Genomic DNA, 27,649 nt, shown 5'->3' with positions numbered 1-27,649 from the left:
GATGAATACCCAACTTTTTTTATTGACATGGATGGGACTGGAGGAGATCATGCTGAGTGAAATAAGTCAAAGCCTGGATAAGGGGCTCCCGGTCCCTGTGCCTGAGCACGCAGCACCTGCCTGACAGGGCTGCCCGGGGCCTGGGAGCTGATGACGGCCAAGCCCAGCACCCCAGGTCGCTCTCCCACCAACCTTGTTTCTTTTTTTTTAATGATTTTTTAAATTTTTTTTATTTTTTATAAACATATATTTTTCCAGAGTGGTTGCACCAGCTTGCATTCCCACCAACAGTGTAGGAGGGTTCCCCTTTCTCTGCATCCTCGCCAGCATCTGTCATTTCCTGACTTGTTGATTTTAGCCATTCTGACTGGGGTGAGGTGATATCTCATTGTGGTTTTGAGTTGTATTTCCCTGATGCCGAGTGATGTGGAGCACTTTTTCATGCACCTACCTTGTTTCTGAACTTGACCTGCTTGCACACTTCCTCTGTCTTCCCACATCGAGAAACGGCGTCCCATGAAGCCCAGAGGAGCAGCTGCCCTAGCAGCGTCCCCAGTCAAAACTCGCTTATTGAGAAGACAACAAAACCAAGGCAACACAGAGTGCTCCGAAATGCTGTTAGTGACTGAGTAGGCAGACAGGCTCCGGGTGGCCCCACACGCACGCACTCCAGTGGGCTCAGCAGTCAGAAAACGGGCTGAAGCCTGCCGGCGGCTGAGTCCCCTCGGAACAGAGGTAGGGAGGGAGGGTGGCCGGGTGCTGCTCTCACCACCGCCCACCCCCTGGGGCCTCTGCCAGTGGTTCCAGACTCCTGCTTGCAGAGGAGTCCGGCTCCCCGGGTCACAGCAGGACTTCTGATCCCGTGTAATGTACACCCAACGAAGTACAAAGAGAGCCGGAGGCTATAGTTCTGGTCTTCTCGCATCCACCATGGGGCAGTTCTGAAGCCCATGGTTCACTTTCCAGTCGGCAGGCTTACCTACTCCACAGGCCTCTTGAGAACGGACACATGGGAAGAGGGGAACTCATACTACGTGCGGTCAGCCTCAGCCAGAGAGTCCGGCCCACTGGTTTTCCAGCTCAGCTCTGGTACCTCCTCTGCACAAGGTCTGCGGAACTTCAGAAACTGCCTCCTGAACAGGCTGACGAAATGGCAGGACCCACCCAACCCTTCAGCTCTTTGCAAAAATGGGAGAATAGCTTAAGGGGAAAAAAACAAAAAACAAAAAAACACAGTGCCGAAGAGAAAGAGGAAAGTCCAGGAGCTGAGCACCCTTCTCTGCGAGGACACACGCTCTCTAAGAGCTCGGCAGGCTTCCTTCCTTCCTTCGCGGACCACTCAGAATATTCTTGCCTGGGACAGTAACTTCCTTCCCAGCTGCTCAGCTCTCCCAAAGACTTTGCAGGCCGGGAGCGCTCGGGGCTGTCCCAGGGGCCATCTCTCCACTGTCCCCAGCAGCAGCCATTTTCCTGTTGTTCTTGGTTCTTAGGAGGGAGGGTCCTCACGTCTGAGCAGCCACGTGCTCAGGTCCCCCAGGAAGTGCCCCCCCGCCCCGTCAGAGGGCTCATTCAGCAGGAGTAGTGACGGGGCCAGCAAGGCCAAACATACTCCCGGGTCAAGGACAGTCGGAGCACCAGTCCTCGCACCTGGCGTGGCTGCGATGAGCAGATGTCCACTGTTATCTTCACAAATGAGGCCACGGAGATCAGAGATCCAGAACTTACTCCCACGCGGTGGTGACTGACCCGGGCCAGCGGACCCCACACTTGGAAGCTCTAATGCTGTCACTCACTTCTTTCAGCCTAACCCTGTCCTGCGTGGCCCTGCGAGGCCCTCAGTGGACCAAGGCAACGCCTCTTTGAACCCCTGTACCCCAGGGCCTTTTCCCTAACATAGAGACCCCCGAGCCTCCCTCCTTGGACCGACGCCCAGTCTGCTCACAGTAAGGGACGAGCCGCTGAGTCACACGGTTCACTGGTTTATTGAGACTGGGGGAGATCCCCCCCGAAGAGACGCCTTGGCATGGAAGGGGTGCCCCCTCCTGCCCGGTGGCTCCATCCGTCCCTGCCAGCCATCGGGGTTGAGGAGCCTTCCTGTGGTTGGGATTCTCACCAACTGTCTGCTGGAAGCAGCTCCCCAAGCTTGCCCCCATTCCTTCTCCCTCAAGTACCCCCAGAAAAACACAAAACCAAAGGGAGCAGCCCTGGGAAGGACGCAGAGCGTGGACATAGCGTGGACACGAGCACGACGGTGGGGTGGGGGTTCAAGCAGAAAGCACGTGAGGGTGTGAGCTGCGGAGAGTGCGTAAGGACGTGGAGCGTGCGCGCCTCGGGCTCTGCTAGGAGGACACAATGGTCTTAAGGTGCAAAGGCAGGGTACCCGGGTTCCATGAGCACACACAGGGGAACGCAGGGAGAAACACGGATGTGCGCTGGTGGGGAAGGCCTCCGCTCGGCACACAACGGGCGCAGGGGCCCCGAGCGCAGGAGGGAGGCGAGGACAGGGCACACACGTGCGCGCCGGAGGGAGAGGCCCGTGTGAGCACGCATGCACACACGCGTGTGTGTCGGGAAGTGTGAGCACGCACGGGGCGGAGGCAGGCACCTCCAGGGGGACGAAGCTGGCAGAGCGGGAAGGGTGGGCGGGAGGCAGGAGACAAGGCTGCGGGGGACACGGGCGGGAGGGGAAGGGGCGCGGTGCAGCGGGGCAGGAAGCTGCAGCCAGGCACAAACTGGCCAGCGCGGCGGTCGGAAAACTGCAAGCGCGGGAGAGCAAACGCGCCGGGTCTGCAGTCCTGGGGACCCAGCTGATCCCAGACCCACAGAGGAGGCCTTCCTCCCAGCCCCTCCCCGGTCCCCGGGGCCCTCACTTGTACAGCAAATGAACCCGGCTCCCGTCACAGCTGAGCCTGTCCGGGGGCTCATGGGGCCCCCTGGGCAGGCCCCCCGAGGGGTCTGGGGGCGTCGAGGGGTGGCGCCGGGGGCGCAGCTGCTGCCGAGACCGAAGCTGATGGCGCAGCTCGGAGACTCGCTCCTCTTTCTGCAGGAAGAGAGATCGGGAGAGGTTGGATGAAGGGGAAGTGAGGAAGGGCTCGCAGAGAAGAATGTGGGGTGTGAGCGGGGACGGGGGAGGGCCGCCAGGACGGACAGCAGACGCCAACATGAGGCACCAGGAAGGATGCAGCAAAGAGAGGCATCAGGTGAGGAGGGACCAGGGCGATGAGGAGTGGGAGGCAGGGGAGGGGGGAGAGGCCCATGCCCACAGATTTGTGCCGGCGCCCCTCACCCCCAGCGCCCCCAGCGCCCCCACACCTCAGCAATGATCTTCTCCAGCTCCCGGTTCTCCTTCTCCAACAGCCGGGACTTCTCCTCCTCGTTGTTGTTGGTGGAGGAGCCTGTCTTCATGGTGTCCTGCGCCTCTGACTGCCACTCACCCCGGGTGATCAGCCTGCGCATCTGGGGGCCGAGGACTGCACATGAGACGGGGGAGCGGGACCAGCCGGTGGCGAGGCCCATGGGGCCCCTCCCGAGGGCAGGAGCAGGAGAGGCTCCCAGGAAGCAGGGCTGGGCTGCGGGGACGGAAGCGGGCACCGCCTCACCTTGGGCACGAAGAGCACGACCAGAGTGATGTAGGAGGAGAACACTATGGCAAGGGACGCGAAGGCGAAGGCTGCGTCCTGCTGGCTGGACAGGATCATGGTGACCGGGGCAGTGATGAGGCACAGGACCTGCGGGTGCACCGTGTTGGGGGCCTCCAGGCTTTCCTCCCCAGGAGGGAGCCCATGAGGACAGGTCCTGGGGGAACTTCCCATCGCTAGAGGCTCCAGACCCCAGGCCACCCTCAACTCCAGAACGGGAAGAATCCCAGACCACGTCCCGCTCCAGGTCAGCCCCTGTGCTGGGATCCTCGCACCGGCCCAAGCAGAGTCCCTGAGCGCTGAGCGTCCGGGCACTCTGGCCGGAAGCGGACTCGGATTCCAGCCTGGGAGCCGGGGACACGCCATCTCACCTCCCCACTCTGCTTCCTCACCTGTGCGGGGGCGGTAATGTCTGCTTCGTGTGCCCCGGGCAGAGCTGTTAAGTGTCTGTGCAGGGCTTTACCCACCAGGCAGAGCTTTACAGACCCGCGGCACTAAGAGGCTTCTTCAGACTCCCGCCCACGGGTCCCAGCCCCGACTCCTCCCCAGCGACCCTGGGGTCAGCACCAGGGCTCCAGGCTCACCGCCACGTTGTAGATGGCCATGCCCACAGCCCGGTGGTCGTTGATCTTCTCCGTAGACACGCTCTTGGTCTCGTACGCAAGGAAAATGCCGAGCAGCAGCAGCAGCCCCTTGGAGCCGTAGAAGATGCCTGGGGCGGAGGCGACGGCCGCTTGGTGACAAGACCTCCAGGCATCCACTCAGCCCCGGGCCCTCCAGGCCCACCACCCACTGCTGCTCCAGCTTCGAGCTCCACGGGTGAAGGGGCTCCTTTCCGATCGGCCCCCTGACCTAGCACACCTGTCTCCGTCTGTCCCCGCAACTTGTCCCGTGGTCCCGGCTTCCTCATGGGACGGAGGAAGACGGCTGCGGAGACCTGGCGTCGGCCGTGCTGCGCCCCGGCCCTCCCCCTCCCGGCTGAGGGCGGCCTTGCCCTTTCCGCACCGGTGTGCAGGCCCTCCCCGGGCCTCCCCGTCCTGCTCGCACTCTAGGGAGCCGGCCAGACGGATGGGGTCCGGCAGTCCCCACGGGCCACTCTGCCCCCAGCTCTGTCCCAAGCCTGCTTTACGTCCCCCGGCTCCTCACGGAAGAAGACCGGCTCTCCCTCCCTCCCAGAAAGGATCAGGGCAAGGCCTCCCTCCTCCCGCGGGCCCTCCGGCGCCGGCCCTCCCCCGGCCGCGCACCGAGCCACGTGCTCATCTTCCTGGAGCTGCAGTGCTCCAGCTGCGGCAGGATGGACACGTCGATGTCTTCCTTCGGCTCCTCCTTGGCGAAAGTCTAAGGGAGAAACGGGGCCCCCGGGAGACCCCGGTCACCCTCCCTGCCCCACCTCTGCTCAGTCCTGATGCCCATCGGCCTCCTCTTTCCCAGGCGGCTCTCAGCACAGAAGCCAGGCCCCACTCTAGGCCTGGGAGGGCTTTCACGAGAACCTCGGAAGGGCGTGTTCCTGGCTTTCCATGAGGCCTGGGGCGTCTGCGCATCCTTCCGGGATCCCCACCCCCTGCCTCCCCACCCGCACTGGGCCTCCTCAGGGCACGGGGAGGCGGCTCTCCTCCTGAGTCCCCAGGCGTGCAAGGCCCCAGCCCCCAGGGCCTCCTCTCAACGGGTACCTCGATGGTCCGGTGCAAGGGGTCCACGATCTGCCAGACGGCGAGAGTGAGGACGTCCACGCCCACCAGCAGGCCCACGGTGGCGTACAGCTTCCAGGGTTCCAGGGTCTGGGTGGACACAGAGCGCCGGCAGGTCGGGAACCCTCGGAGCCCCGAGAGCCAGGGGCCTGCGGGCCGAGGAGCAGCGGCAGCTCACCTTCCTCCACTCCTTCTTCTCCTCCTTCTTCGTGAAGACCGTGTGGACCCACCAGATCTTGGTGAACATGGAGCCGTAGCCCAGACTAAAGCCCAGACCCAGGAGCCAGAGGCGCGCCTAGGACAGGAGAGGGAGCAGGGCACAACCATGCGCAAAGCGGTGCAGTCAGGCGCCACGGGGGTGCACGCGGGGCCGGCGAGTGGGTCTGCCTCCAGCAGCTTCCTTCCACCCACCCCCTCCTCTGCCGGCAGGGCCTCCCTGCCACAGCCTCCTGCGGAATCCCCCTGGCCCGGGGGTGCGGTGTGGCGGCACACCCTCCACCACACAGCCCCTGCCGGCCGGCTCCTCGCCCTTTCCTCCCACCAGGCTGTGGCCTCGCCGACGGCTCACCTCATCTACTGGCTGTTCGACCCCCGCAGGCCACCTCAGTGACCCCCCGTGCCTCCCGCTGAGGAAGGCCCGCACATCCTTGATACTCCAGTGCCGGTCCAGCTACTCCTGAGCCGGTCCCCAGCAGCCCCCCTCTGCTGCACAGACCTCCCACACACCCCGGAGGTCAGTGCGCCCACTCCCGCTGCCCACTCATTTCCCTGGGGGCGACAGCCTCTGGGGAAGTGTGCTTGTGTGTGCCAACACCACGCGCCCAGCTGAACGGTCAGGAGAGGGCCCAGGACGGATGAGTACAGACGAGCAGGGACAGGGGCTGTGTCCCACCAGCATAAGAGAGCTGCACACGCGTGGCCACAGAAGCCAGCCTTTCCCAGAGCCCCAGGACCTCCCACACCCCAAAACCAAGCACCTCATTCCCGCCCCCGCTGTCAGGTCCAGTCCCTGCCTCTGCCCTTCCCCCAGGAGCGCACAGTTCCTGGGCTCCGTCCTCAGCCCACAGCCAAGATGCCAGTATTGAAGGGTTCTTTGTGCAGACCCTTCCCGCGCCCGAGCGCCCCCCTCCATGAGGCAGGCCATGGCAACCTTGGAACTGGCTAGAGCCACCCAGCAGAAAGGTCTGGAGGGTGGGAAGAAGGGAGGCAGCCCACAGAGACTGGGGGAGCAGGGACAGTCTGGGAAAGGCCGCGCCCGGCGCCTCCAGGAGCGGCTCCCAAGCGGGGAAAGCCAGGGTCCACGGCGAGTCTGCCCGCCTCCTCCTCACCTGGCAGACGAAGGGGAACTGGCTTCTCCCGATGTGGTAACCATCCAGCCCGAGGGGGAAGACAGCCGCCAGCGCCAGGGAGCAGCCCACAGCAGTCAGATTGTTCAAGTTGGGCTGGGAGTTCTGGATGTAACTAGGGCAGAGGCGGGAGAGGAGGAGGGCGAGGAGCAGAATTAACCTCTTCTTCTGGGAGGCCCTGCTCTCCGGAGCCATGGGGCCTGCCCCAGCCGGTGCAGCCTGGGCCAGGGCCCAGCGGGGGCAGGCTGGGGTCTCCCAGCACCCGCACCTGCACACATGGAGCAGAGCCCCCGTGGTGTCCCCCAAGAACTTGGTAGTTGTGGGTGAGCTGCTCTGGAGCTGGGATGTATCTGGTTTCCCCCTTTGGTGGTCACGGTCACTGGGAAGGCACAGGCCAGAGTGGACGCCTCGCCCCCCCACGACGTGGCAGTCACACCAGTGTCATCTCAGTCCCTGCCAGTGGCATGCTCACAGTCTCCGAGGGCAGAGAGCAGGAGGACAGCGTCCGAAAGTAAACTTACCGGACGTGAGAGTTGTAGATATTAAACGACAGACACACCACAGCCAGGACGATGCCCAGGCTGGACAGCACAGAGACCGAGATGAAGAGTTTCTGGGACATGAAGCGGAATGTCTTGATGACAAGGGTCTGGTCAGCCGGGGGGGCCCCTCCTGCATGGCATTAGGGGTAAGAGGGGGTCTAGTCAGCTGGGGGCCCCTCCTGCGTGGCCCTGGGGGAGGGGTCTGGTCAGCTGGGGGCCCCTCCTGCGTGGCCCTGGGGGAGGGGTCTGGTCAGCTGGGGGCCCCTCCTGTGTGGCCCTGGGGAGGGGTCTGGTCAGCTGGGGGCCCCTCCTGTGTGGCCCTGGGGAGGGGTCTGGTCAGCTGGGGGGGGTCTCTCCTGCATGACACTAGGAAGTAAGGGGAGGGGACAAGGACATGAAGATGAGGCAGAGGAAGGGGCAAGGGACACCTGTCTCTAGCCCTGAGGACGTGGGGCCCTCGCTGCCCTTAATGCTGAGTGGGGGTGCTGCGGAGCAATGCTGCCCGGCCCGGGGTGGCGGGGTCTCAGGAAGCAGTCGGAAGGGAGAGGTGGGAATGGAGCTGGGGGCCAAGATGTGTCACCAAAGCTGGGGTGTTTCTGGTAGTGTCTGTTCTGTGATTTGTGTCTTTTCGACCCAAAGGAACTGGGAGGGAAAGAAGGGAACGGCCGAGAGGTGACACTCGTGAGTCTCTCGCACTCAGATCCCGAAAGCTGCAGACGACGGTTGTGCAATCATAAAGCTAAGACTTCGAAGTACCCTGCCTGGCCTCTGGACCCCAGGAAGACAACCCGACCTGGGAGCTTCAACCCCGGCAGGGGGATGTTCGCAACAGTGTCTTCTAGTGATTCTCAAGAGGAAACTCAGATTTGTCAACGAGTTCACAGCAAAAAAAAAAAAAACCTCATTTCAATTTGCTTAGCTTTAAAAAGAGAAGCATAATTTAGGCCATGCAGCATTTATAGCAGTAGAGAATACTGTCCTAAATTCAAATTATAAAAAAATATGTCCGAACTCCAGCAGTGCCAGCAGCTACCAGCTTCCAGTCGGGTAGGGCAGCCGGCAGCTGGCTCCGTCCCTGACGCGCCCGGCCCGATTCAGCGGCAGGTCCTTCCTCCTGTCCCCAGGAGTGTCCTTCCCGCTGCCGGCCGTTTGGCCCGCGAAGCGCATGAGCAACACTTGCTTTTACTTTGCCTCTTTAAAAAGCACATTCGAGGGGAAGACACTCCAGGAGGTTTTGCAACCTCTCCTGTAATTTAAGCAACTAGTTTCCTGAGAAGGATGAAGAGGCGACTCCAAGCTCCAGTAGCTGGTCCAGATTGATCAAGGTACCAGAACATGTGGGAGACCCAAACGGGGTTTCCCAGCCACCCCCTATGCGCCCGCATCTCTGATCCTAGTACCTGAGTGGCACATTACTTTTGCTAGTGCATCGCTCCCTCTTCAAAAACATACCCCACCAACGTCTTAACCCGGACCCCAGCCCATCTCCTTGGCACGTTTCCAGCGCATGGCACCTGCCACCCCAGCTTCGTTCACGTGCACAACACCTGGTCTTGCTTGCTCAGAGGCACCGAAGGAGAATACAGACAGGACCCGCTTACCGATCCACTTGTCCGTTTTGGACCAGGAAAGATCGTCCTTGGTGCTGTCATAGTAGCCGATCTTCTTGTAGCTGCCCCCTGGGCGGGAGACAATGGAAGGCTGAAGAGCCCAGCCCAGGCCTGAGCTTCTCACTCCCCTCAAGTCACTCTCCCTGCTTGCGTCTGAGCCCCCGAGGGGTCCCTGGGAGGACAGGAGGGCTCTAGAGTCAGCCACCGGGCTGACGGGCAATGCAAGGTGTCTGCCAAGGCTCATGAGTGTGTGACAGCACCTCGGGGGTTCGAGGCCTCTGGGGAGACGCCACTGCTCAGCCTCACACCTCTCCCGCCGATCGTCTCGCACTTCGATTCTGGCTTCGGAAGCCTGTGACATCTCTGCTGATTCTCCCTCTCATGACAGACAGAATCACAGGATCTATTTTCCCCATGGCTTTCATTTTAATTTTAGAAATTTCTCTTCTGTTGGCTTGGGTTCTAATTCCTTGGAAAGTTGCATCTGCCTCTTAGAGCCATGAGGTGGGGGGTAGTTCAGCCATCCCTAAGAATTCCTGTTCCAGAACTTTTCCCTCAGAAGCCAACCCACAGCCCTGGGGTTTGGGCCACAAGGAGGCTCTGCGGACCGCTGGGAGCGGGGAGAAGGAGAGGGCCCGCTCCGGGAGGCGTGGGGACAGTCCCACCGGCAGAGGCTCGGCAGACACGTGTGTGCTGACGTTTAAGGAGATACAAGTGAGCAAAGCCAGACTACACAGGAGACCCGAGAATCAGAAAAGCTTGCTTAGACAGCAAGGAAATGCAGTAGGTTTCCTCTAAAAATAGCAGCTCTGCCAGACGCGGCTCGCCTGGAGTCCGCAGGGTGCACCTGACAGGGGTTAGCCCCTCAGAGCCAGGCCCCCAAAGGGAAATTTCCGAAATCACAAGGGAAGCCCCTGAGGAAGGCACTGTGTCTGCCCCTTCCCAGTCCTGGGCACCCCCCACCCCCACTGAGCTTTTTACTCTTCTTATTAGGTAAACACTTGACGAACCCGTTCAAAGAGAAGGGCAGATGGGCACGCACAAGCCACCCTCCCGATCTCCGTCCTCGGGCGGGGCCGCCAGACCTCAGCCCGACCCCTGCGCTCACCCTGCACCGCCCAACCCTGCGGGCCCCACGCACCCCTGCGCTCACCCTGCACCGCCTGACCCCATGGGCCCCCACACTCCTGAACTCACCCTGCAGCTGCTCGATGAGGGTCCAGGCCATCCGGGAGCCGCTGGCATCAAACACCACGTGACCCTGCGTGCGGGAACATGCGGAGGCGGCAAAGGTGATAAAAGCGGGAGCCAGGAGAGAGCGTCAGGGCCTCTCTGGATCCTTATGTGTTTGATGTCACTGAGCCTCTGAATGAATTCTATTTATGGAATTTGCCTGCATATAGGACATACCCCAGATGCCCATACCCTAGATTTTAGAAACACTCTTTCTTTGGAAAAGAAGCTTCCCCCATGGGATTTGAGTGGGAAGCGTCCCCGGACAGAGCCCCAGGAGCCCCGGCCTCTGGCTGTGGGACCCAGGTGTGGCACCCCGCTGTTCTCCCTGCTTGGAGAGGGACAGGTGACCGCTCAGACTGTCTCCTCCTTTAAAATCCTGTGATTCTCATCTGACTCATAAATATCTGGACTGAAAATCCATGAGGGAGAAGCTGAAAGAAATGGAATACAGCATCTTCCCCTCTTGCCTCCTGCGGGTTTTTCTGGCCTGGGGGTCTGAGACCAATCCCGCAGGTTAACGCAAGCACAGGAAAGGAGAGTGTGCGCCCTCTCGGGGGAGCGCAGGGGAGCACAGGGGAGCGTCGGGGAGACCGCCGCCACTCACAGAGACGCCCTCGAAGGACGAGGAGTTCATCGCCCGGTAGATCTGGTCGGTAATGGTCTGGTTGTTATAGTTGAAGTCTTCCAGGCGCACGCCGGAGCGGCCGCCCCCACCGGACGTCTTGTTCAGGGCCAGCGCCAAGGCCCAGATGGCGTCGTAGGCCAGCGGCGCCTCCTGGAAGCCACCCGTCTCCTCGGGGTGTCTCTTGAGCCTCTTGGTCAGTTTCTCCACAAACTCCTGGGACGTCTGCGGAGGGAAAGATGGAAGGATGGGGCGGACGGTTGGCGGGGGCGCGGGGCACACTCCCCACCCGGCTGCAGCCCTGTAATCCAACAGAGGGTTGGAGTTGTGCCATCGGAGGGAGCACACGGAACTTTGAAAGCTGGACTTGGAGGGGCTGGACTGGAGCTGGGGTGAGGAGGCCCAGGAGCCTCGGCACACAGCCGCTGGTCCAGAACTGGAGCCAAAGTTGTAAGGAGTGGACACTGCACAACAGACGGCAGAAGAAAGGAGAGGTGGGCCTGCATGGCGACGTCCCCCCGGGGCTCAGACGTTCTCCGTGGGCCAGACCCAGCACCTCACAGCCCCTGCGATTCTACAGCAGCCTAGAGGGGCCCCCGCAGAGCCTTCCTCGCCAGACCCAAGCAGCACACTACCTCCCTGAGTGCTCTCCCCTGCTTTCAGCTCCCAGGCCCTGGAGGGTTCTCAGGAGATGGGGCCCCAGAGGCACTCTTCACGTGATTGAAAGCTGGTGTTCAGGCCCTGCCCACCCTCCCCACCCCCTATCTTTGTTCTCCAAGAAAGCTGAAGACAAGGACAGCTCCTGTAACTCTCCCATGAAATGGGTCAAGAGACCTGAATTTCTATACCTGGCAATGACCTCGTTTGGCTAAAAACCACAGGTAAATTGCTCAAGGGTTTGGAAATGTCCACTGTGCAATGGAGAAAAACACACCGGGCCTTTCTGACCTCCCAGAAGCCACACAAGGAAAGGCTCGGCGGCCCCCTCTCGGCAAGGCAGCCGTAACAGACAGGGCGAGATCTGGGATGTACCAACAGCCTCACCCTCTAAGGAAGGCGGGAGCAGATGAAGAATACAAAAAAATCTGTTCCCCATGCCCTGCCCACTTGTCTCTCTACTGAACTTTCTGAAGACACGGGACAGGGGAGAGCAAGGCACAGACCGTGCGGAAACAGCCTTGGAAAACCAGCCCGGGACCGACCACATCCGCAGCTCCACAAGCGGGAGGCCAGGACCGCGGCCCGTGCCCCTGCACACCTCTGCTCCCGGCACTGTGCCTGGCCCCAGACCGACCACACCCACTGCATCGCGCCCGCTGCATCGCGGCAGGGAGCTACTGTGTGTGGCGTGTGCGGTGGTCCGTGGGACCGCGCACCTGTCTCCCGCACGGAAGGCACCGCCCAGACCACGCACTCCGGGTGGGAGCACTCTGAGGGCAGTGCTGCCGACGGCGGATGCCGTCCAAGTGTGTGGTCCCGGAGCGCCCTCCGCTCAGTTCTGCTGCAGACTCTGACCGCTCTGAAAAAGTTTTAAAAATGTCCACGGGGCAGATAAACAGATGCACGGATGGATCTCAGGTCCAACCCATCCACCCGCCTGCTGAGGGACCTCAAACGAGTTAGGAACCTGCACTGGGTGGTCATTCAGCTTTAGAATGGGGACGACACTGCCTGCCTCAAAGAGCTGCTACGGAAAACCACAGCAGAGAAAACGCTGGGTCTAAAGTCAAGTCGCGGTTTGTCTTTGCAAGTCTCCCTGCCCTCAGCCTCACGTCCGTCATGTGCTCAGACCTACAGTCCAGCTCGGCATCTCATCCACCTGGAGCTCTAAGATCAATAATCCGAAATTTAAAATGTCTAAGACGAGGTCCACTTTCCCTCACTCCCCAACACTTCCCAGTACATGAGACTGAAGGCTTGGACTCAGCAAGTCCTCTTAATTCTTCCACTGAAACGTTTCTTTTGGGTTTTTTTAAAATTTTATTTATTGGGGCGCCTGGGTGGCTCAGTGGGTTAAGCCTCTGCCTTCGGCTCAGGTCATGATCTCAGGGTCCTGGGATCGAGTCCCGCATCGGGCTCTCTGCTCAGCGGGGAGCCTGCTTCCTCCTCTCTCTGTCTGCCTCTCTGCCAACTTGTGATCTCTATGTCAGATAAAGAAATAAAAATCTTTTAAAAAATTAAAATTAAAATAAAGATTTTACTTATTTCTTTGACGACAGAGACAGACACAGGGAGAGAGGAAACACAGGCAGGGGAGAGGAGAGGAAGCAGCAGCTTCTCACGGAGCAGGAAGCCCGACCCCTGGGATCACAGCCTGAGCCAAAGGCAGATGCTTAACTGACTGAGCCACCCAGTGGCTCTTGAAATGTTTCATTAAGACCATCAGTGCCTACACAGAACAGTCTTAATTATAATAATAATAATAATAGAGGGCGCCTGGGTGGCTCAGTCGTTAGGCATCTACCTTTGGCTCAGGTCATGATCCTGGGGTCCTGGGATGGAGCCCCACCTCGGGCTCCCTGCTCAGTGGGAAGCCTGCTTCTCCCTCTCCCACTCCCACTGCTTGTGGTCTCTCTCTCCCTGTGTCTCTGTCAAATAAATAAATAAAATCTTTTTTGAAAAAATAAAAATAAGAAGACCTAACATTTATATTTCCTTACAGTGTTCCAGGCATTTTTCCATGTTTCAAGGTATTTGTAGATAGAAACAGGCACATAGAGTTTAGCTTGCCGAGAGTGCCCGTGCATGGCAGGGCTGGGACTCAAGCCCATGCAGCCCAGCCTCCGTGCCCTCAATCTTCCCAGGACCCTCGCGTCGCCGCGGCACGCTGACTACCTCCTTGCCCAAGAGCGCCTGCTCGGCCGCTGGCCACGGCCGCCTTCCGAGTGGTCCTTCACGAGTCTGTCCCATCTCCAGGTCGACGTCCACGCCGGGCCACGAGAACCTCCAACGGAAAGGGACTCACGCAGCCTGCACGGTGCTCTCCCCACCCAGACCTTCGACTCTTCCCCGGCTCCAGGCCGCTCGACAAACATGCTTACCCCCAAAATCGTTCCCCCTCGGGCCAGCAAAGATACCACTGCAAATTTCCAGGTGGAAACATGGCGAAGCAGCTCCAGAAAAAGTAAACAGCGAAACTTCCACAACCACAGAAACCAGTAAGTAATCAAGGGCAGCATTATGACCCTCATTTTCTGTCGCCCCTGCCGGCTGTGTCTGTGAGGGGTGCCTGACCTTGACCTCGAGTGTACATCCTGAGGCAGCTTCTGATTTCAGACTGTACCAAGATCTGATGGGACCTCTGCCCCAACCTGTGAGAACTGGAAGAGAATGTCATCTCCAGGTAAGGCCACCTCCCAGCTGCCCCTCTAGCCCAGAGCCATCGTGGGTCCCCAAAACCACTCCAACCCAATCTCCCACGCCGGGCTCCTTTCTAAGCCAGGGTTTCTCCATCCCTGCACGACGGACATTCGGATCAGGAGAACGCCTTGCTGTGGGGCACGGACCTCTGCATTACAGGCTGCTGGGAAGCATGCCCCTTCACCCGCTAGACGCCGGTTGTGACGACCAAACTGTCTCTGGACATTGCTCCAGCCAACAGTTCTCAAAATGTGGTCTCAGATCAGCAGCATCAACAGCCCTAGGGAACCTGCTGGAAAGGCCCAGACCCCCCGCATCAGGACTTGTGAAGGAAGAGCCCAGTAATCTGTCCTCACCCACCCTCCAGGCCAGTAACGTCGGAGCACGAGGGCCCAAATGAAGGGACAGCAGCTCTGCTTCTCTTCCAGACCCAGTCTGCGTCGCTCTGGGTCCCAGGTCCAGCCCTAGCTTCTCATCTCCCTCTCCTGGGCCTGCGTGATGCATCCACCATCTCTTCCCTGCTCAGTCCTTACGACTGCTCTGCCCCCTGGAAAATCCTCGCTCTCCCACTGGGCACTTCCAGAGACCACACGGACCTGCTGTCCCTAGAAGCTCTAGGGCCCCAAAGGCACCACGTTTCTCTATAGACCCAGAGCCAGAAAGACGACCCTCCGGCGCAGTCAGCTCCAGAGCCCAGACGTCCATCCACACCCCTCCCCCGGTCCCTGCTCCCTGCCAGGGGCTCCTTTAGCTCCCTGCTGTGGGGCAGATCTCGGGCTCGGGGTGCCGATAAGCCTCTCGGCTTTGGGGCCAGCTCCTTTACTTCTGAAGGTCTCCCGGATGACTCGCTTCTCAGGTGCTCTACAGGGAAGTGACCCTCCAGAATCTTCCAGGCTATGTTTCAACCACGATACCTGAAACATGAAGTCCCTCAGAACTCCCCAGGACAGTGTCCACAATCAGAGTCTGCGGACACAGTCCACCACGAGGACAGACGGCCTGAGTCGTCTTCTTCCCTGGCTCAGGAGCTGCCGCCTGCCAGACAGTGTCGCTGGCAAAGGCACAGGCTCTTCTGTCGGGCTTCCAGATGCCCCATGGCAGCAACATGACAGAGGGGTTTGGAGTTAGACTCAAACGGGGTCAGTTCTGGCTTCCCCACTCAGCAGTTTCGGAGCCTGGGCCAAGTCCCTCAACCTCTCTGCATCAGTTTCCTGGTCCGTAGAATGGACACGAGAAACCCCCAGCCAGCTTGGCCAGGAGGTCACAAAAACCAGGTCCCTGATTCCTGGGTTACTGCGCAAAAGCAATTATGACGACACCTCTGTTTTCAACGGGGTCTATTTGGGGCTTTACAACCATGAACTCGCCCCTAGTGTGCTTCCCAAAACAGGTCTTCCAGGCCTGGGGTACCCCTGGCGAAAATACGCAGACACGGAGGCTGCCTCCTCAGCTCGCCCAAGATCCCCGTCTTCCGCCAGCCAGAACCCTGAGCAGAACAGAGCCTCAGCTGCGTGCCGCGCTCACTCGTGCCCCTCGCCTGCCGGCTGCCCGGCCTTCCCGGATCAGATGACGTGGCTGCTAGCCCCAGACCTGTCACCAATCAGCTCCCGGGAACGAACGGATTTCAAAAGTCCCTTGTACGTTTAAAATTCTAAAAAAGGATCATTAAAAAAAACATCGGGAGCCAAGCTAATTGAGTATCAGTCAGGAGTGGGGATTAAGCAACTGCAAAGGATGCGGAAGTCCCTGAGAAAACAAACCGCACTCCTGCTCGGGAACAGCCCTCGTGTCAAGGTGTGCGTGCACCCGCGTCTGCACCCCTGCTCGGGAACAGCCCTCGTGTCAAGGTGTGCGTGCACACGTGTCTGTGTTGTCGCCAACGCCTCTCCCTCCTTTGACTTCTCTCCAACCGCTCCTCGTTGCCACGGTAACAGCCCTTCCTCTCATCAGGGGCCTCGCACACACACCACTCCCGACCCTCTCTCTGTCATTCCTGCTCAAGGAAGTCAGAGCAGAGGTGGAAGCCGCAGGAAGCGCGGTGCAGACAAGCCTGCGTGCCCTCCTGGGCCTGTGCGGTCCACTCCCGCCCCGCCCCCACGAGGCGCCCCGCCCCCGCGCTCACCATGTTGGAGATGCTGCGGGTGTTGGCAGGGTTCAGCATGACGATCTCGGTGGTGATGTGGCCTTCCACGGCCTGGGTCATCTCATCCACTGTGCAGTTGATGGACGGATCGTAGATCTTGAACCAGTTGTCAGCGTACCACCCGATGAGGAACCAGACGTACTTCTTCCCGAAGAGCCGCTCCTTGTACACCTGGGTGCAGAGAACGAGCAGGGCTGGGGCTCTGGGGCTCCTTCTGGCCTAACCCCTGGACGCGGTCCAGCCTCTCGGGCATCAGAAAGCAGGGAACTGCAGAGAGGACTCTACAAGTCCTGGCGGGCGTAGGAGCCGCTCAGGGACTCCTCCTTCTAAGCTCCTCCCCAGCCGGTCAGGAAAGATGGGGTCCGGGGGATCCTGGGGAACACTAAGGGGGAGGACACGGAGATCCGGAGAACGTGCTGGGTGCGAGAAGCCAAGAGACGGAGTCGGAGCCGAGAGACAGGGACGTCATACTGACCATCGGGAGCCGAGAGACAGGGACGTCATACTGACCATCGCCTCCGACCGCCGGCTACCGACCCGAGCAGAGAGACCCCATCAGACAGCCCGGGGCAGAGCCCACCCAGGCCCCTCCCGCTCCGGAAGCCAACTCTACCTCACAAAACACTTTCCGGGCTTCGGTCTCATAGAAAAGTCCCACGATGATTCGGGCATCCTGGCGCTACAGAGAGAGAGAAACCGCTCCGAAGAGCCGCCCGGAAACTCCCAAGCACTTCCACCCCTTGGATTCCCTGCCCCGGAGAGCTCAGTGCAGGGTCTGCTCACGGGGTGCTGGGCAAGTGCCAAGTGGATGATGAGTAGAAATGTGCCAGAACCGGAACTGCCGGCGCACGCGAGGGCGGCAGTCCCACAACCGCACTGCCGCACACCCATGCGTCCCGCCAACGGTCGGCTTACGCGGCACCGTCCGTCCCCCCTGTGCGATGTGTGACTGCACACGAGGCACAGTGCGACTCCTCCCAGGACGCACAGCCGCACTCTGTGCATGTGTGTACATGAAAACTCACCCACCAACGCTTCGCACACCTCAAGCTTATACGATGTTATATTCTAATTATAGCGGGACACAGAAAACCAAAAAACAAACGAAACCCACGTGCCCCTGCCTGGTTCTCCTCTCCGATCCCCCTCCATGCCCCCCACCTGGCCCCTCCACGGGCAGAGCCCCCCACTCCCAAGCAGCACACCTTCAGGTTCTTGACGGGCACAGCCGGGTCGGAAAAGAAGCTCTGGCGGAAAGTGATCTCGATTCCAGCTTCCTTCACTCGCTCCTCGAGGTCGTCCAGAGTCTTGGGTGGGAATGAGCAGGAAATGCAGAAGATGTGGGGCGTGCAGTGGGGTCAAGAGCAGAGAGCATAGGTGGGGACTGCACGAGCAGGAGGAGGGGCAGCTCTGAACCGTGCTCCCGGGCCGGGGAGGGCGGCAAGGACAGGGTCTGCGGCCTCAGGACCCAGACTCAACCCAGGAAGGCGTGGGAGCCCCTCCTGTGGGTCTGTGTCCCGGGAAGTGGCGCCACTCACCCCACGCCCACCAGGCAGCGAGGGCAGGGGAAAGGAGAGAAGACGCAGGGAGAGCGCGACCGGTCTGGTGCGCACAGCACGGTCTCCGCTCAAGGGCCAGAAGCGCGGGCGTCAGAGAAGGACGCCCTGAATCGCGGAGGGACTGGGGAGGCTTCCAGGGGGTGCAGCTGCAGCTCCCTCACACTGAATGTAAGGAGGGTGGGGCGTCCGAAGACGGGGAGACGTGAGAGGACAGGACTGTCTTCTCCGGCGCCCAGCCCTGCATTTCCGCTCCCGCTCCCGCGCCTCCTGTCTCTCCGCCCCCTTCCCTTTTCCGTTCTCTGCCTCCTTCTCTGTTCCCTTCTGTTCTCACTGTTCCTTCTCTCTCTCTCTCTCTTTCTCTCACACACACACCGAGGGTCTGGAATTTGTTCGTATCTTATATTCCCTCTCTTACATCAACTTTGGAGTGAACCTACTTTAATGGAAGTGGGTCATTTGGGGTCTACCTGTCTGGGAAAGGGAGCATCAAAGGGAAAAACGTGTCCTAAAACCAAAAACTTGGAAAGGATCCTGAAAACCTAGCTCTGTTTATTCCTCCGGCTCCAGAGAGAACATGCACTTAACCACTCAGAATGTGTTTGCTTTTGATAAAGAAACAGGTTCTTTGGGCACCAGGGTGGCTCAGTCGGTTAAGGGTCTGGCTTCGGCTCAGGTTTCGATCCCAGGATCCAGCCTGGCATCGGGGTCCCTGCTCGGCTGCGAGCCTGCCTCTCCCTCTCCCAGTGCCCCTCCCCCTGCTCCTGTGCACACACACACTCTCCCTCTCTCTGTGAAAGAAATAAAGAAAAATATTAGAAAAGAGAAGAAAGAAGCAGGCTCTTGTGCCCAGGAGGAGCCCTGGCCACCCCTCCGGGCGCGGGGCTGGCGACGCAGGCCTGCTCACCGAGGTGAAGACCTCCGTGGTCTGCTGGATGGTGGCGATCCTCCTCCAACCCCACTTCTCAAAGAGCTTCACGCGCGTGGGGTTGTGCAGCGTGGCGGACGGGTGAGTTCGGAAGAATGTGGGAAAGCGCTGCCGGTTGGACAGGGCCGGTGAGCTGGAGCCGTAGGACAGCTGAAGGACAGGGACATGGTGTGGGACAGGCTTGCCCACAGCTCCTCTGCGACCCTGCTGGCTGCCCCAAGCCTCCCGCCCACCTCGGCCCTGTGTGCAGCGGCTCCCACGGCCCACAGGCCCGCAGCTCAGGTCCTGCTGAGGAAGAGCGGGGAGCTGCGGCCATCGGGCCACCCCTGGACGAGGCCACAACGGCCTGGGAGTCCCGGGAGTGCCCCCCCCCCCACCGGCAACTCCCATTCTCAGCCCTCCAAGCCCGGCCTACCACGATGAGGTTCCACATCCTGGCAGCCTCGGCCACGAGCGTGGACACGGAGCTGCAGCCGGGCATAAGGATGATCTTGATGGGGTCATTGTAGAGCAGCTCATACAGGTACTTGGTGGCTTGGCCTGGGTCACACTGAAGGGGTGGGGGTAAGCGTCGGGGGTCCCCAGCAATCCAGTCACTTCTCACTTCCCCCCCGCCCCCGTCATCAGCACCACGTTCTTCTCCTCCCTGTCCAGTCTCTGGGCTCCCCTCACGTCCCAAGCCCGCCCCTCGTCTTCCCCTGCGCCCTCAGCCCCATCCTCTCCTGCGCACACCTCCACCACGATCACCGCAAAGAGCACCTTTCCTCCCTTCCTCTGTCACCCTGTCCCCTTCCCCATGTTTCTAAGCTCCCAAGGACTGCGAGTTTTAGGAAAGAGTCTGCAGGAATGAACCCCCCCCAAGTCCGCAGACGGCCTCCTCAGAGCCAAGCTATGGAAATTCCTCCTTCTGCCTCTGCAAACTCCCTCTCTGTGGGCCCCTGTTGGTCCCCTCTTTATTTATCACTAGCTCCTCTCTTTTCCAGGCTAGTGATAAATAAACTCGAGGACAACAGGGAACAAGGTCACTAGGGAGTCGTGCTTGGCTATCCCTCCCCTCCTGCTGGGCCCTGACATTTGACGGGTCCATTAGAAAAAGAGGCGCTTTGGAGGGGGTGGCAGTGGGGGAGAAACAGGGGAGGAAGACCTGGGGAGAACACACAGCGTGAGGTTCTCAACAAACCAGATGCTTTTAGGGGTGCCTGAGGAAGGGGCAGGGAGATGGGGAAAGTAAACAATGCAGAGAGCCGGGAGGGAAGGGACATGGGGAGGAAGAGCCGCGTGGTGTCCCCCTGCCTGTTCCCCTCCTGCTGGAGGATGACATTTCAGAAGCTGCTGGAGCCCCAGAGAAAGTCGAGGAGAAACGGAAGGCCGTGGGGAGCCAGGGCAGGCGGCACAGGGGGCTGGGGACGGCCACGCAGGAATAAGGAAGGCCCCTAGAGCCTGCTCACTTCCCACTGGGGCCTGACATTTGAGACACCGTGGGCAGCTGGAGAAGGGGCGCTGGCAGAGCAGGAAGCAACCTCTGCGGCCCCCCACCCCCACCCCACCCCCAGCGAAGGGGTGTTTGTGAAGATTCTGCCCTCCCACCTGGCTTCTCGGAGCATCTCGGCCATTCTTGGACCCCACCGTCCCACACTGCCCTAGCACGTTACCCCAGATCCTAGCCCAGTACCCCTGCAGCCTGGGAAAGGGTGGCGGGAACAGGGACACGTAAGAGCACACACAACACACACACAGGGCGAGGACGCAGGCTGACCCAGGGCTCTGCTCCTTCCTCCCCGACTCTCTCTTCCACACTCAGGTCCTCCCTGCAGATTCCCTGATTCTCACCCCCTCCCCAGGAGACTTCCTCTCCGCCTCTCCTCCGCTCTGTCTTCTGAAGCCTCCGGATTTGCGGGCAGGAAACCACACGTTCCAGTTTGCCTGCTTTCCGCTCTCCCTCCCTGCTTCTTCCAGGTTCTCTCCCATCTCCCTTCTCCCAGGCCCCCCCATCTGCTCCCCAGCACCTCCGGGGACTCACCTGTCACAGAGCTCACACACGGGGCTATGGGGCTCCCAGGATCCCTGGGACCCCCTCTCCTGACCCTGGCACCCATCCCTCCTAGTTTCTCTCTGCAGGCTCCCACCTCCAGCAGACCCGACCCTCTGCTCCTCTCCCTGCCTCTCCGACAACACCTAATTTTTTTTCTCTGGGCGCTGCTGCTCGCCGACAAGGATCCTGGGGACAGCTACTTAGGCATACCAGGACAGGACAAATAATGGTAAAAATGCAGATTCTTGGGATTCGTTCCTGACCATGGAGTTCATCGAATCTGTTTTAAACCCAGGCCTCTGGTGAACCTTGTGTACACGGAAGTTTGGAAATCCCTGCCAAAGTGTCAGGAGGGGGTTGAGGTCCTCTCTCCAAGCTGCCAACAGTCCGTGTGCTCTCTTTTCTCCAGGCACCCCACCTTCGACCCCACTCCGCCCGCTCCTCCCTCACAAACCTATTTCTCGATGCAGACAGCTGCTCGAAAGAATGAGGACACATGCTGGGTCCACCCAGGAGAAATGACCACAACCTCACCTCCGTCCTCCTCTCTCCTCTCCTCCCGCCCCGTGAAGGGCTGGGGCTGCACGTCAGAGAAGGTAAACTTGAGGTCCCAAGTCTCCTTCCTCCCCTGTGCCACATCCGTCCCCACACTCCCAGTCACTCACAGGGGACAGGGTGGGGAAGGAGTCTTATGGGGCCACGCCGTGCCCCCCCACCCAGATGTTCTTCCCTTCCCTCCCCCCGCCCTCCCCCTATAGCCTACTTTCCTCCTCACATCTTGGAGGCCACAAGGCTGTAAGGAAGATTTCAACTTAAGACCCAAGTTCCACAGAACGCCCAAGAACTGAGCTCTGCCCCACACCTCCTCATCGGCCCCCTGCCCTACTGCCATTCTTTCCTGCTCCCTCTCCTGCCTCTGTCCAGACGCCCCCCCTTTCCCCACCCGACTGGGAGGGCTCCTGCACGCACCTCTAATCCGCTCATTCTCCCAGTGCCTCTGCCCAGCCCCGGACCATTCGCTTTTCCAGAACATGGTATGCCACATATCCCACAGTCTGGGAATCCGCGGCAGGACAGGGCTCACAGCTACCCCACCGCTTGTTGTGACAAACCAGAGCGCTCTAGTCCCTCAAATTTTTCCTTATTCGGTCCCAACCTGCTGCCAAGATTACCTTGTTACCATGGTAAATCGGAAGCCGTGCTCCAGCTCACCCCTGACACCTCCTCCATCCCAGGAACCCATCCCAGGGTTAGTCGACTCGCCGCCACCGAGATCAGCTTGTACCCTAAATCCACCACCAGTCTCCCCAGCCCTCCCCCCACTTCCCTGCGTCCTGGGGAGCAGAAGGGTCTGCCCCACATCCTGATTCACCCTCCTAAGCCCCTAGACCCTCATCTTGAACCTGCAGCCCCTGTGACTGTCCCCAGGCTTGCGCACCCCCAGCCCCTCTCCCGCTAGTCACACGTGGGAGGGGTCCGCTTCGCAATCCCGAGTCCCTCGGACCGAGGCGCGCGCGCGGCCGGCTCCTGCCCCCCAGACCCCCGCCGCCCACCCACTCCCACGTCCGGGGCTACCTTGCTGTCGTGGTGGATGAGCTTGAGCTCATAGTCCGGCAGGATGTCCCTGCGGCTGTTCACGTCCTCCAGCGCCATCTCCACCGCGGGCTGGCAGGCCTGGCCCCCGGGCCAGCCCCCGCTCATGGGGAACAGCGCCCCGATGTACACTGCGCGCCGTTCTGAGGAGGGGTGCGGGGGGACCCGCGGGTGAGGCCGCGGGAGATGAGGGGAGTGGGAGGCCCACACCGGAGTCACCCCCGTCGCCATCACCACCAGCAGCGGCAGCGGCCACCGCACCCGGGGAGCGGGGACCCCCGGACCCATGGCCGGGAGGGAGAGGGGCTGTCTGGGGAGGGGGAGGAGCTCAGGGGGGACACTTTTCCTGGGGAGGGCTGCTGAGGGGGTGTCGAGGAGGCGCCTCCATCCCGGCTCGTGCAGGGAGGAGGGGGCGAGGGCCCCAGGGAAGCGGGGAAGGTCGGCTTCCTAGGGCCCCCGCGGCTCCCGCTCCCGCCGCGGCCACCGCCACCTCCACCGCGGACTCTCCTCGCGGACTGACCGACCGACCGAGGGGAGGAGGAGGAGGAGGAGGAGGAGGAGACGGCGGGCGGGGAGGGGGCCCTGACGTCACGCGCGGCGCGCGGCAGCTGCGGGGGGGAGGGGCGGGAGGGAGGCGCGCGCCGCCGTGGGAACGACAGGCGGAGGGGCGGGGCGGGGCGGGGCGGAGGACGCGACCCCCCGCGGAAGAGGCCCGGACGGGGAAGGGGGGGTCCCACCTAAGGGGCGGCCGGGGAGGAGCCGAGAGGGGAAGGGGCGTGCCGGGAGGGCGGGGAGGGCCGGAGCGCGGGGGCGCGGGGATGGAGACGCGGAGGACGGCGGCGGGGCGCGCGTCTCAGTCGGGGGTGCGGACGGCTGGGGCGGCGGGCCGGGGGTGCGGGGCACAGGGCGATGGCAGCGGCTTAGGAGAGAGGCGGTTGGGTGGGATGGGGGTGGCGTGAAGGGGAGCGATGGGGCGCAGGCCGGGAACCCGGGGCTGGGGAGACAGAGCTCGGGAAGGGCTGGGCGCTGCGAGAAGGGGAAGGTGGACGGCGTGCGGAGGAGCCGAAGCGGGGAGCGCCGGGCCCCGGCCGGGGGGAGACGGCAGCGCGGGGCGGCCGGGGTCTGCCCGCGCCCCCCGCCGCCGGCCCGGCGCTGCCCTTTGGCCCGAGCGGAGTCTGGGAGGAGGCGGAGCCCGGGGCAGGGCAGCCAAGCGGGGAGTTGGGAGGGACCGCGGCCTCGCAGAAAACCGGCACTGGAGGCAGAAAACAGGTAGGGAAAGAAGGGGGCGGCCGCGAACTGGGACGGGGGCGGGTCGCGGGCAGAAGGACGAGACCCCACAGCCTCGGGGCAGCACCCCTGGGGATGGAGGGTGAAGAGTGGGGGGCAAGGGGGTTGCAGTGCGCGAGATGAGGGTTTATGGTCTCACCTGAGTGCGGCGTTCGATTCACTGGCAGCAGGAAAGACGGGGATCAGAGAAGAGTTACCACTGGCGCCCGGCTTCCCCGGCCAGATCCCCAGCCCCCTCCCACACCTGTCCAGGCCGGAGAGGACCGGGTAGAGCAGAAGCCTGCGTTTCTGAGGGGAGGGTGCCTGGGGATAAGAGCAAGGTGGGGCTGTGGGTCAGGACCTGCCGGTTTTCTTCTTTTATTTTTCATAGGACAACAGAATTTGAGACAGGAGTGCCAACCGCTAAGACACGGGCAGATCCTGGTTTTGTGGAGCCTAAATATTATTAAATGCAGGGGTCTCTCTTTAAGAGAAAAAAATACAAATACAATTGATTTTAAACCATTGCCTTTAAAATCTTACTTTTGCATTTCTTACGAAAGCTATGACCATGCGAACACATTATATTACAGCACAAGAAGAACCCTGTGTGAATGAGGGTCCCTGACACTGAAACCGCAGTAGCTTCATGGTAAACCCACCCCCGGCTGGGGCTCTGAATTTCCGGAATGGAACGGTAAACTACACGCAGAATAATTACATTAAGGGAGGAAAGCCAGGTTCAGAACCTTGGAAGAGTCTACAAGAGTGGGGGAAGCATGAGGTATGCCTGTATCCCTCAGAGAAGACTACACAGGGAGAATCCGGGTGCCCAGGAAAGGGGGGATCCTGCAGAACGAAATGCCCAAAAAAGGGGTTGGACACAAGACTGAGTCCCTTGGGAATGATGGGGATTGTCTGAGAATTCCAGAAAAGGACTGTCCCTTGCCCCTCCCCCATCCCTGGGTGGTCCTTAGTGCTCTGACAGTTCTGCCCCCAATTTTAAGTCTTTTTAATTTTTACCCTGATAATTTTCCACCCCAGATATTCTTTCCAATCTTAACATTTTTTCTAAGTATGACATATGATTTATTTCTGAGTCTTTACAATAATCCAGTTATATAACAAGAGGAGAGGAATCCGTTGTAGAGGAGAGTTATGCATAGAAAGTTCTAAGTTTGGAGAAAGGGGCTGAGGCTAGGGGAAACTGGAGTATTCAAGCCTTAAGAAAGTTAATAGAGGGCGAGACTCAAAAAGGAAAAGAGACCATGTGAAGATTTGGGAGCAGGGAGGGGATATGAAAAGAGGGAGATGGAGGAAAGAAGCCCCAGTGTAGGTAAAGTGGGCACTGGGGCTGCAGAAGGGGGCCGCAGACAGGTGGGAGGGGAAGCAGAGTTGGGTTCTCACCTCCAGTCCCCCACAGCCTCCCATCTCGCACAGCTCCCCATCCTTTCCCGCCCGCCCTTCCCACCCTGCTCCCGTCCTCCGCAAGCGCCCTCGGCGGCAAGCAGGCGGCCAGTCCCTCACCCTGGCACTGCGGCTTGGGAGTGCTCCACTGGCCCTGACTACAGACGCTCCTGGAGCTGCCCACAAGATGGAAGTCAGGGTCACATCGGAAATCCACCCGGGCTCCGTCCAGAGCGGGGAGGTCCCCACCCGTGAGGAAAACCTTCCCGTTCTCCAGGGCCAAATAGGACTTGGAGCAGATTCGGACTGTGGAGAGATACGAAAAATGAGAAAGAGAGGCACGTTGGGGAAGGCTCCTTCCCCTTAAAGAGCAGGGAGGGACCTCCGATGAGGCCTTGGGGCCTCAAGCGTCGTCCTCTGCAGGAAATCAGGGGTGCAAAGGACTTGCCTCTCTAGCTTCCATTCCCGCCTGAAGCCTGTAAGCATCCACACATTACCAACAGGAAAAGGAAAAAGCCTTTCCGAGGTAGGAACCCGAGATGGAGCTATAAGCACATAGAAGGGGTCTCTTCAAAGTCAGCGGCAGGGGGCGGGTCCCTGGCAGGGGGCGGGTCCCCGGCAGGGGGCGGGTCCCTGGCGGATGGATGTAACTTAAGATGCACAGATTTACCCTCCTTGTTATAGGTGACTTACACTAATGTCAAACAGGGTTTTGCTTTGTGTGTATATGATCTCTGCGTTGGAGACAGAGGTATTCAAAAATGCCACGAAATCATTCTGAGTGGTTTTGCACAATCTGCCACTAATCCTCCTCAAAGAAAAGAACTCACGAGATGAGCATTTTATCAGAGGGTCCGTGGCCTAACGCAGGGAGGATGAGATGAAATGAAAGGTGTGCGCTGCTAACTTGACTCCCTCCAAGTGCGCATAGTAAAATCCTTCTCACACCGTGTCCGCTCCATGAACAAATCTGGATTTTGTTGCAGTGCATTTAAAGTGCTGACTTGTAAGCAATCATGCTAAGTTCGAGGGGTCTTGAAGAGAAGAGGGGCTTTCCCAGGCTACTCACCGCATCTGCTGGGCGTGTCCATGTCCGTCCAGGAGCCGTTGGCCAGGCACTTCCGGACCTTGGGCCCCACCACCTCGCGCTCGCCCCGGCACACATACTCTATCTCATAGTCCACGGGCAGGAAGTTGATAGCCTTCACCTGGTCCCGGGTCAGGCCCCTGTACCTGATGCCCCCTTCCCAAGGCGGGTGTATGATCTGGCAACCTAAGGGGTGAGTCCCAGGAGTCAGAGAGGGGTGGGAGGCGGGCAGAGCCCGCTTTGGGAAGCACAGGAGCCTAGGGCGTGGTCAGTGGGCAGGTGGCAGACCAGAGCCCCAGGTGGATGCGGGGGGTGGGTGCAGAACCCTGGGCTAAAGGACGGGGAGCCCTGAGCAAGGGCTAAGGCCAATGAGAGCTCACAGGTGAGGAGGGAAGCGCGCTGTCTGGGGGTAGTGGGAAGATTGGGAATTCGTGAAAGGGTACAGTGTGCCGGTGAGCTGGTCAAACAGGCTATAGGAGGATTTCTGAGTAAATTAGGAGGAGAGTAAAGGGAGGCTTCTCCTCCACCCCGGCAGCAGTGTGGGCAGGAAGGAGGGGTGGGGTCGAGAAAACAATGCAGGGTCACCGAAAGGCGGCGGATGCAGTGACGTGGGGCAGAGAAGAAGGGGTGCTGGGTCGGAGGCGGGGTGAGGGGAAGGGGGTCAGGGTGCTGACGTGGGGCCGGGCGGACGGGACGGCCAGGCCGGGATGCTATCTCTGTAGGGCTGACGGGATGGTAATGAGGACCAGAAAAGGGGTGCAAGGACAGCGGAGTGGTGGGGGTGCCCGAGGTCGCCGGAGAAGGCGCACCTTCTGAGGTGGCGTTGGGGGTCTGCGCCCCGCTCGCGCCCGGGGGCCGGAGGAAGAGCGGCGGCAGCAGCAGCAGCAGCAGCATCTGAGTGACAGGCGGCCGTGAGGACCGGACCGAGCTCCGCCGGTGCGGCCCAGCCCGGCGCGCGGGGGTGGGGGTGGGGTGCTGCCGCCCGGCCTCGCTCGCCCGGCCTCGCGGGCTCCGACCCGGCTCCGACCCGGCTCCGCCTGCGGACCAGACGCGCGCCCCGCGGAGGAGGCGGGGGCGGAGCCCGGCGCGGGGAGGGGGGAGGAGAGAGCGCCTGTCCCCACCCTCCTCCTGCCTCCCTCGGCCCCCCACCCTCCCGGGACTCCACCTCTAACCACCTCCTCTCCCCCGGCCCCCGCGGCTCTCCGAGCCCCGCGTCCCCGCGCGCCCCGGCCGCTGCCCCGCGCGCCCCGGCGCGGCCCTCCCCCGCGCGCCCCTCTCCGAGCCCGGCTCCCGGCCCGGCTCTTACCTCGGCGCGCCGGCCCGGCTCCCCGGCTCCCCGGCCTCTAGGCCCCAGGCCCGGCCGCTCCTCCCGCTCCCGCTCCCCCTCCTTTCTCCTCAGCCTTGCCCTCCTCCCAGCCCTCCTCCCCGCGAATCCGGGTTCCTGCCCGGCCGGGGTCTCGCTCCCCTCGCGCTCCCCCAAACCCCACCCCGGTCTCTCCTTCCCGGGGCGGCGGCGGCCGCGGGAGCGGGAGCCGGGAGCGAAGGAGGCGGCGCCGGGGACGGGGGAGGCTCCGGGCGGAGGGAGGAAGGAGGGT

General features: G+C 61.1%; 1 protein-coding gene and 1 long non-coding RNA gene across 3 annotated transcripts; one reads left to right on the top strand and one right to left on the bottom strand.

The window, feature by feature from the left end:
* Positions 1–1,963: 1,963 nt before the first annotated feature.
* GABBR1 (gamma-aminobutyric acid type B receptor subunit 1) lies at positions 1,964–27,592 on the bottom strand. 2 transcript variants are annotated; one of them, XM_082731660.1, is made up of 23 exons: positions 27,361–27,592; positions 26,864–26,948; positions 26,037–26,240; positions 25,088–25,273; positions 23,721–23,741; positions 22,277–22,437; positions 19,085–19,219; positions 18,649–18,819; positions 17,391–17,492; positions 16,799–16,864; positions 16,165–16,356; positions 10,665–10,907; positions 10,022–10,085; positions 8,816–8,893; positions 7,194–7,344; positions 6,655–6,787; positions 5,505–5,621; positions 5,309–5,416; positions 4,883–4,976; positions 4,223–4,350; positions 3,600–3,728; positions 3,313–3,456; positions 1,964–3,040 (listed from the first exon to the last, which is right to left on the bottom strand). In XM_082731660.1, the coding sequence occupies exons 2-23, from the start codon at positions 26,946–26,948 to the stop codon at positions 2,867–2,869; spliced, it is 2,886 nt and encodes a 961-aa protein (XP_082587786.1). In that variant the 5' UTR covers positions 27,361–27,592; the 3' UTR covers positions 1,964–2,866. The 2 variants fall into 2 exon arrangements, with proteins under 2 accessions (XP_082587786.1, XP_082587787.1); XM_082731661.1 differs by lacking the exon at positions 25,088–25,273.
* LOC309865389 lies at positions 23,221–24,873 on the top strand. The gene is made up of 2 exons (XR_014312060.1): positions 23,221–23,563; positions 24,154–24,873. It is a non-coding gene; the product is annotated as an uncharacterized lncRNA (long non-coding RNA).
* Positions 27,593–27,649: the final 57 nt, after the last annotated feature.

Source organism: Mustela nivalis (genome assembly GCF_964662115.1).
Source record: "Mustela nivalis genome assembly, chromosome: 5".
In the NCBI taxonomy this organism is placed as follows: Eukaryota; Metazoa; Chordata; class Mammalia; order Carnivora; family Mustelidae; genus Mustela; species Mustela nivalis.
The sequence above is the reverse complement of the archived record's forward strand: the minus strand, read 5'-3'. Positions and strand labels throughout refer to the sequence as shown.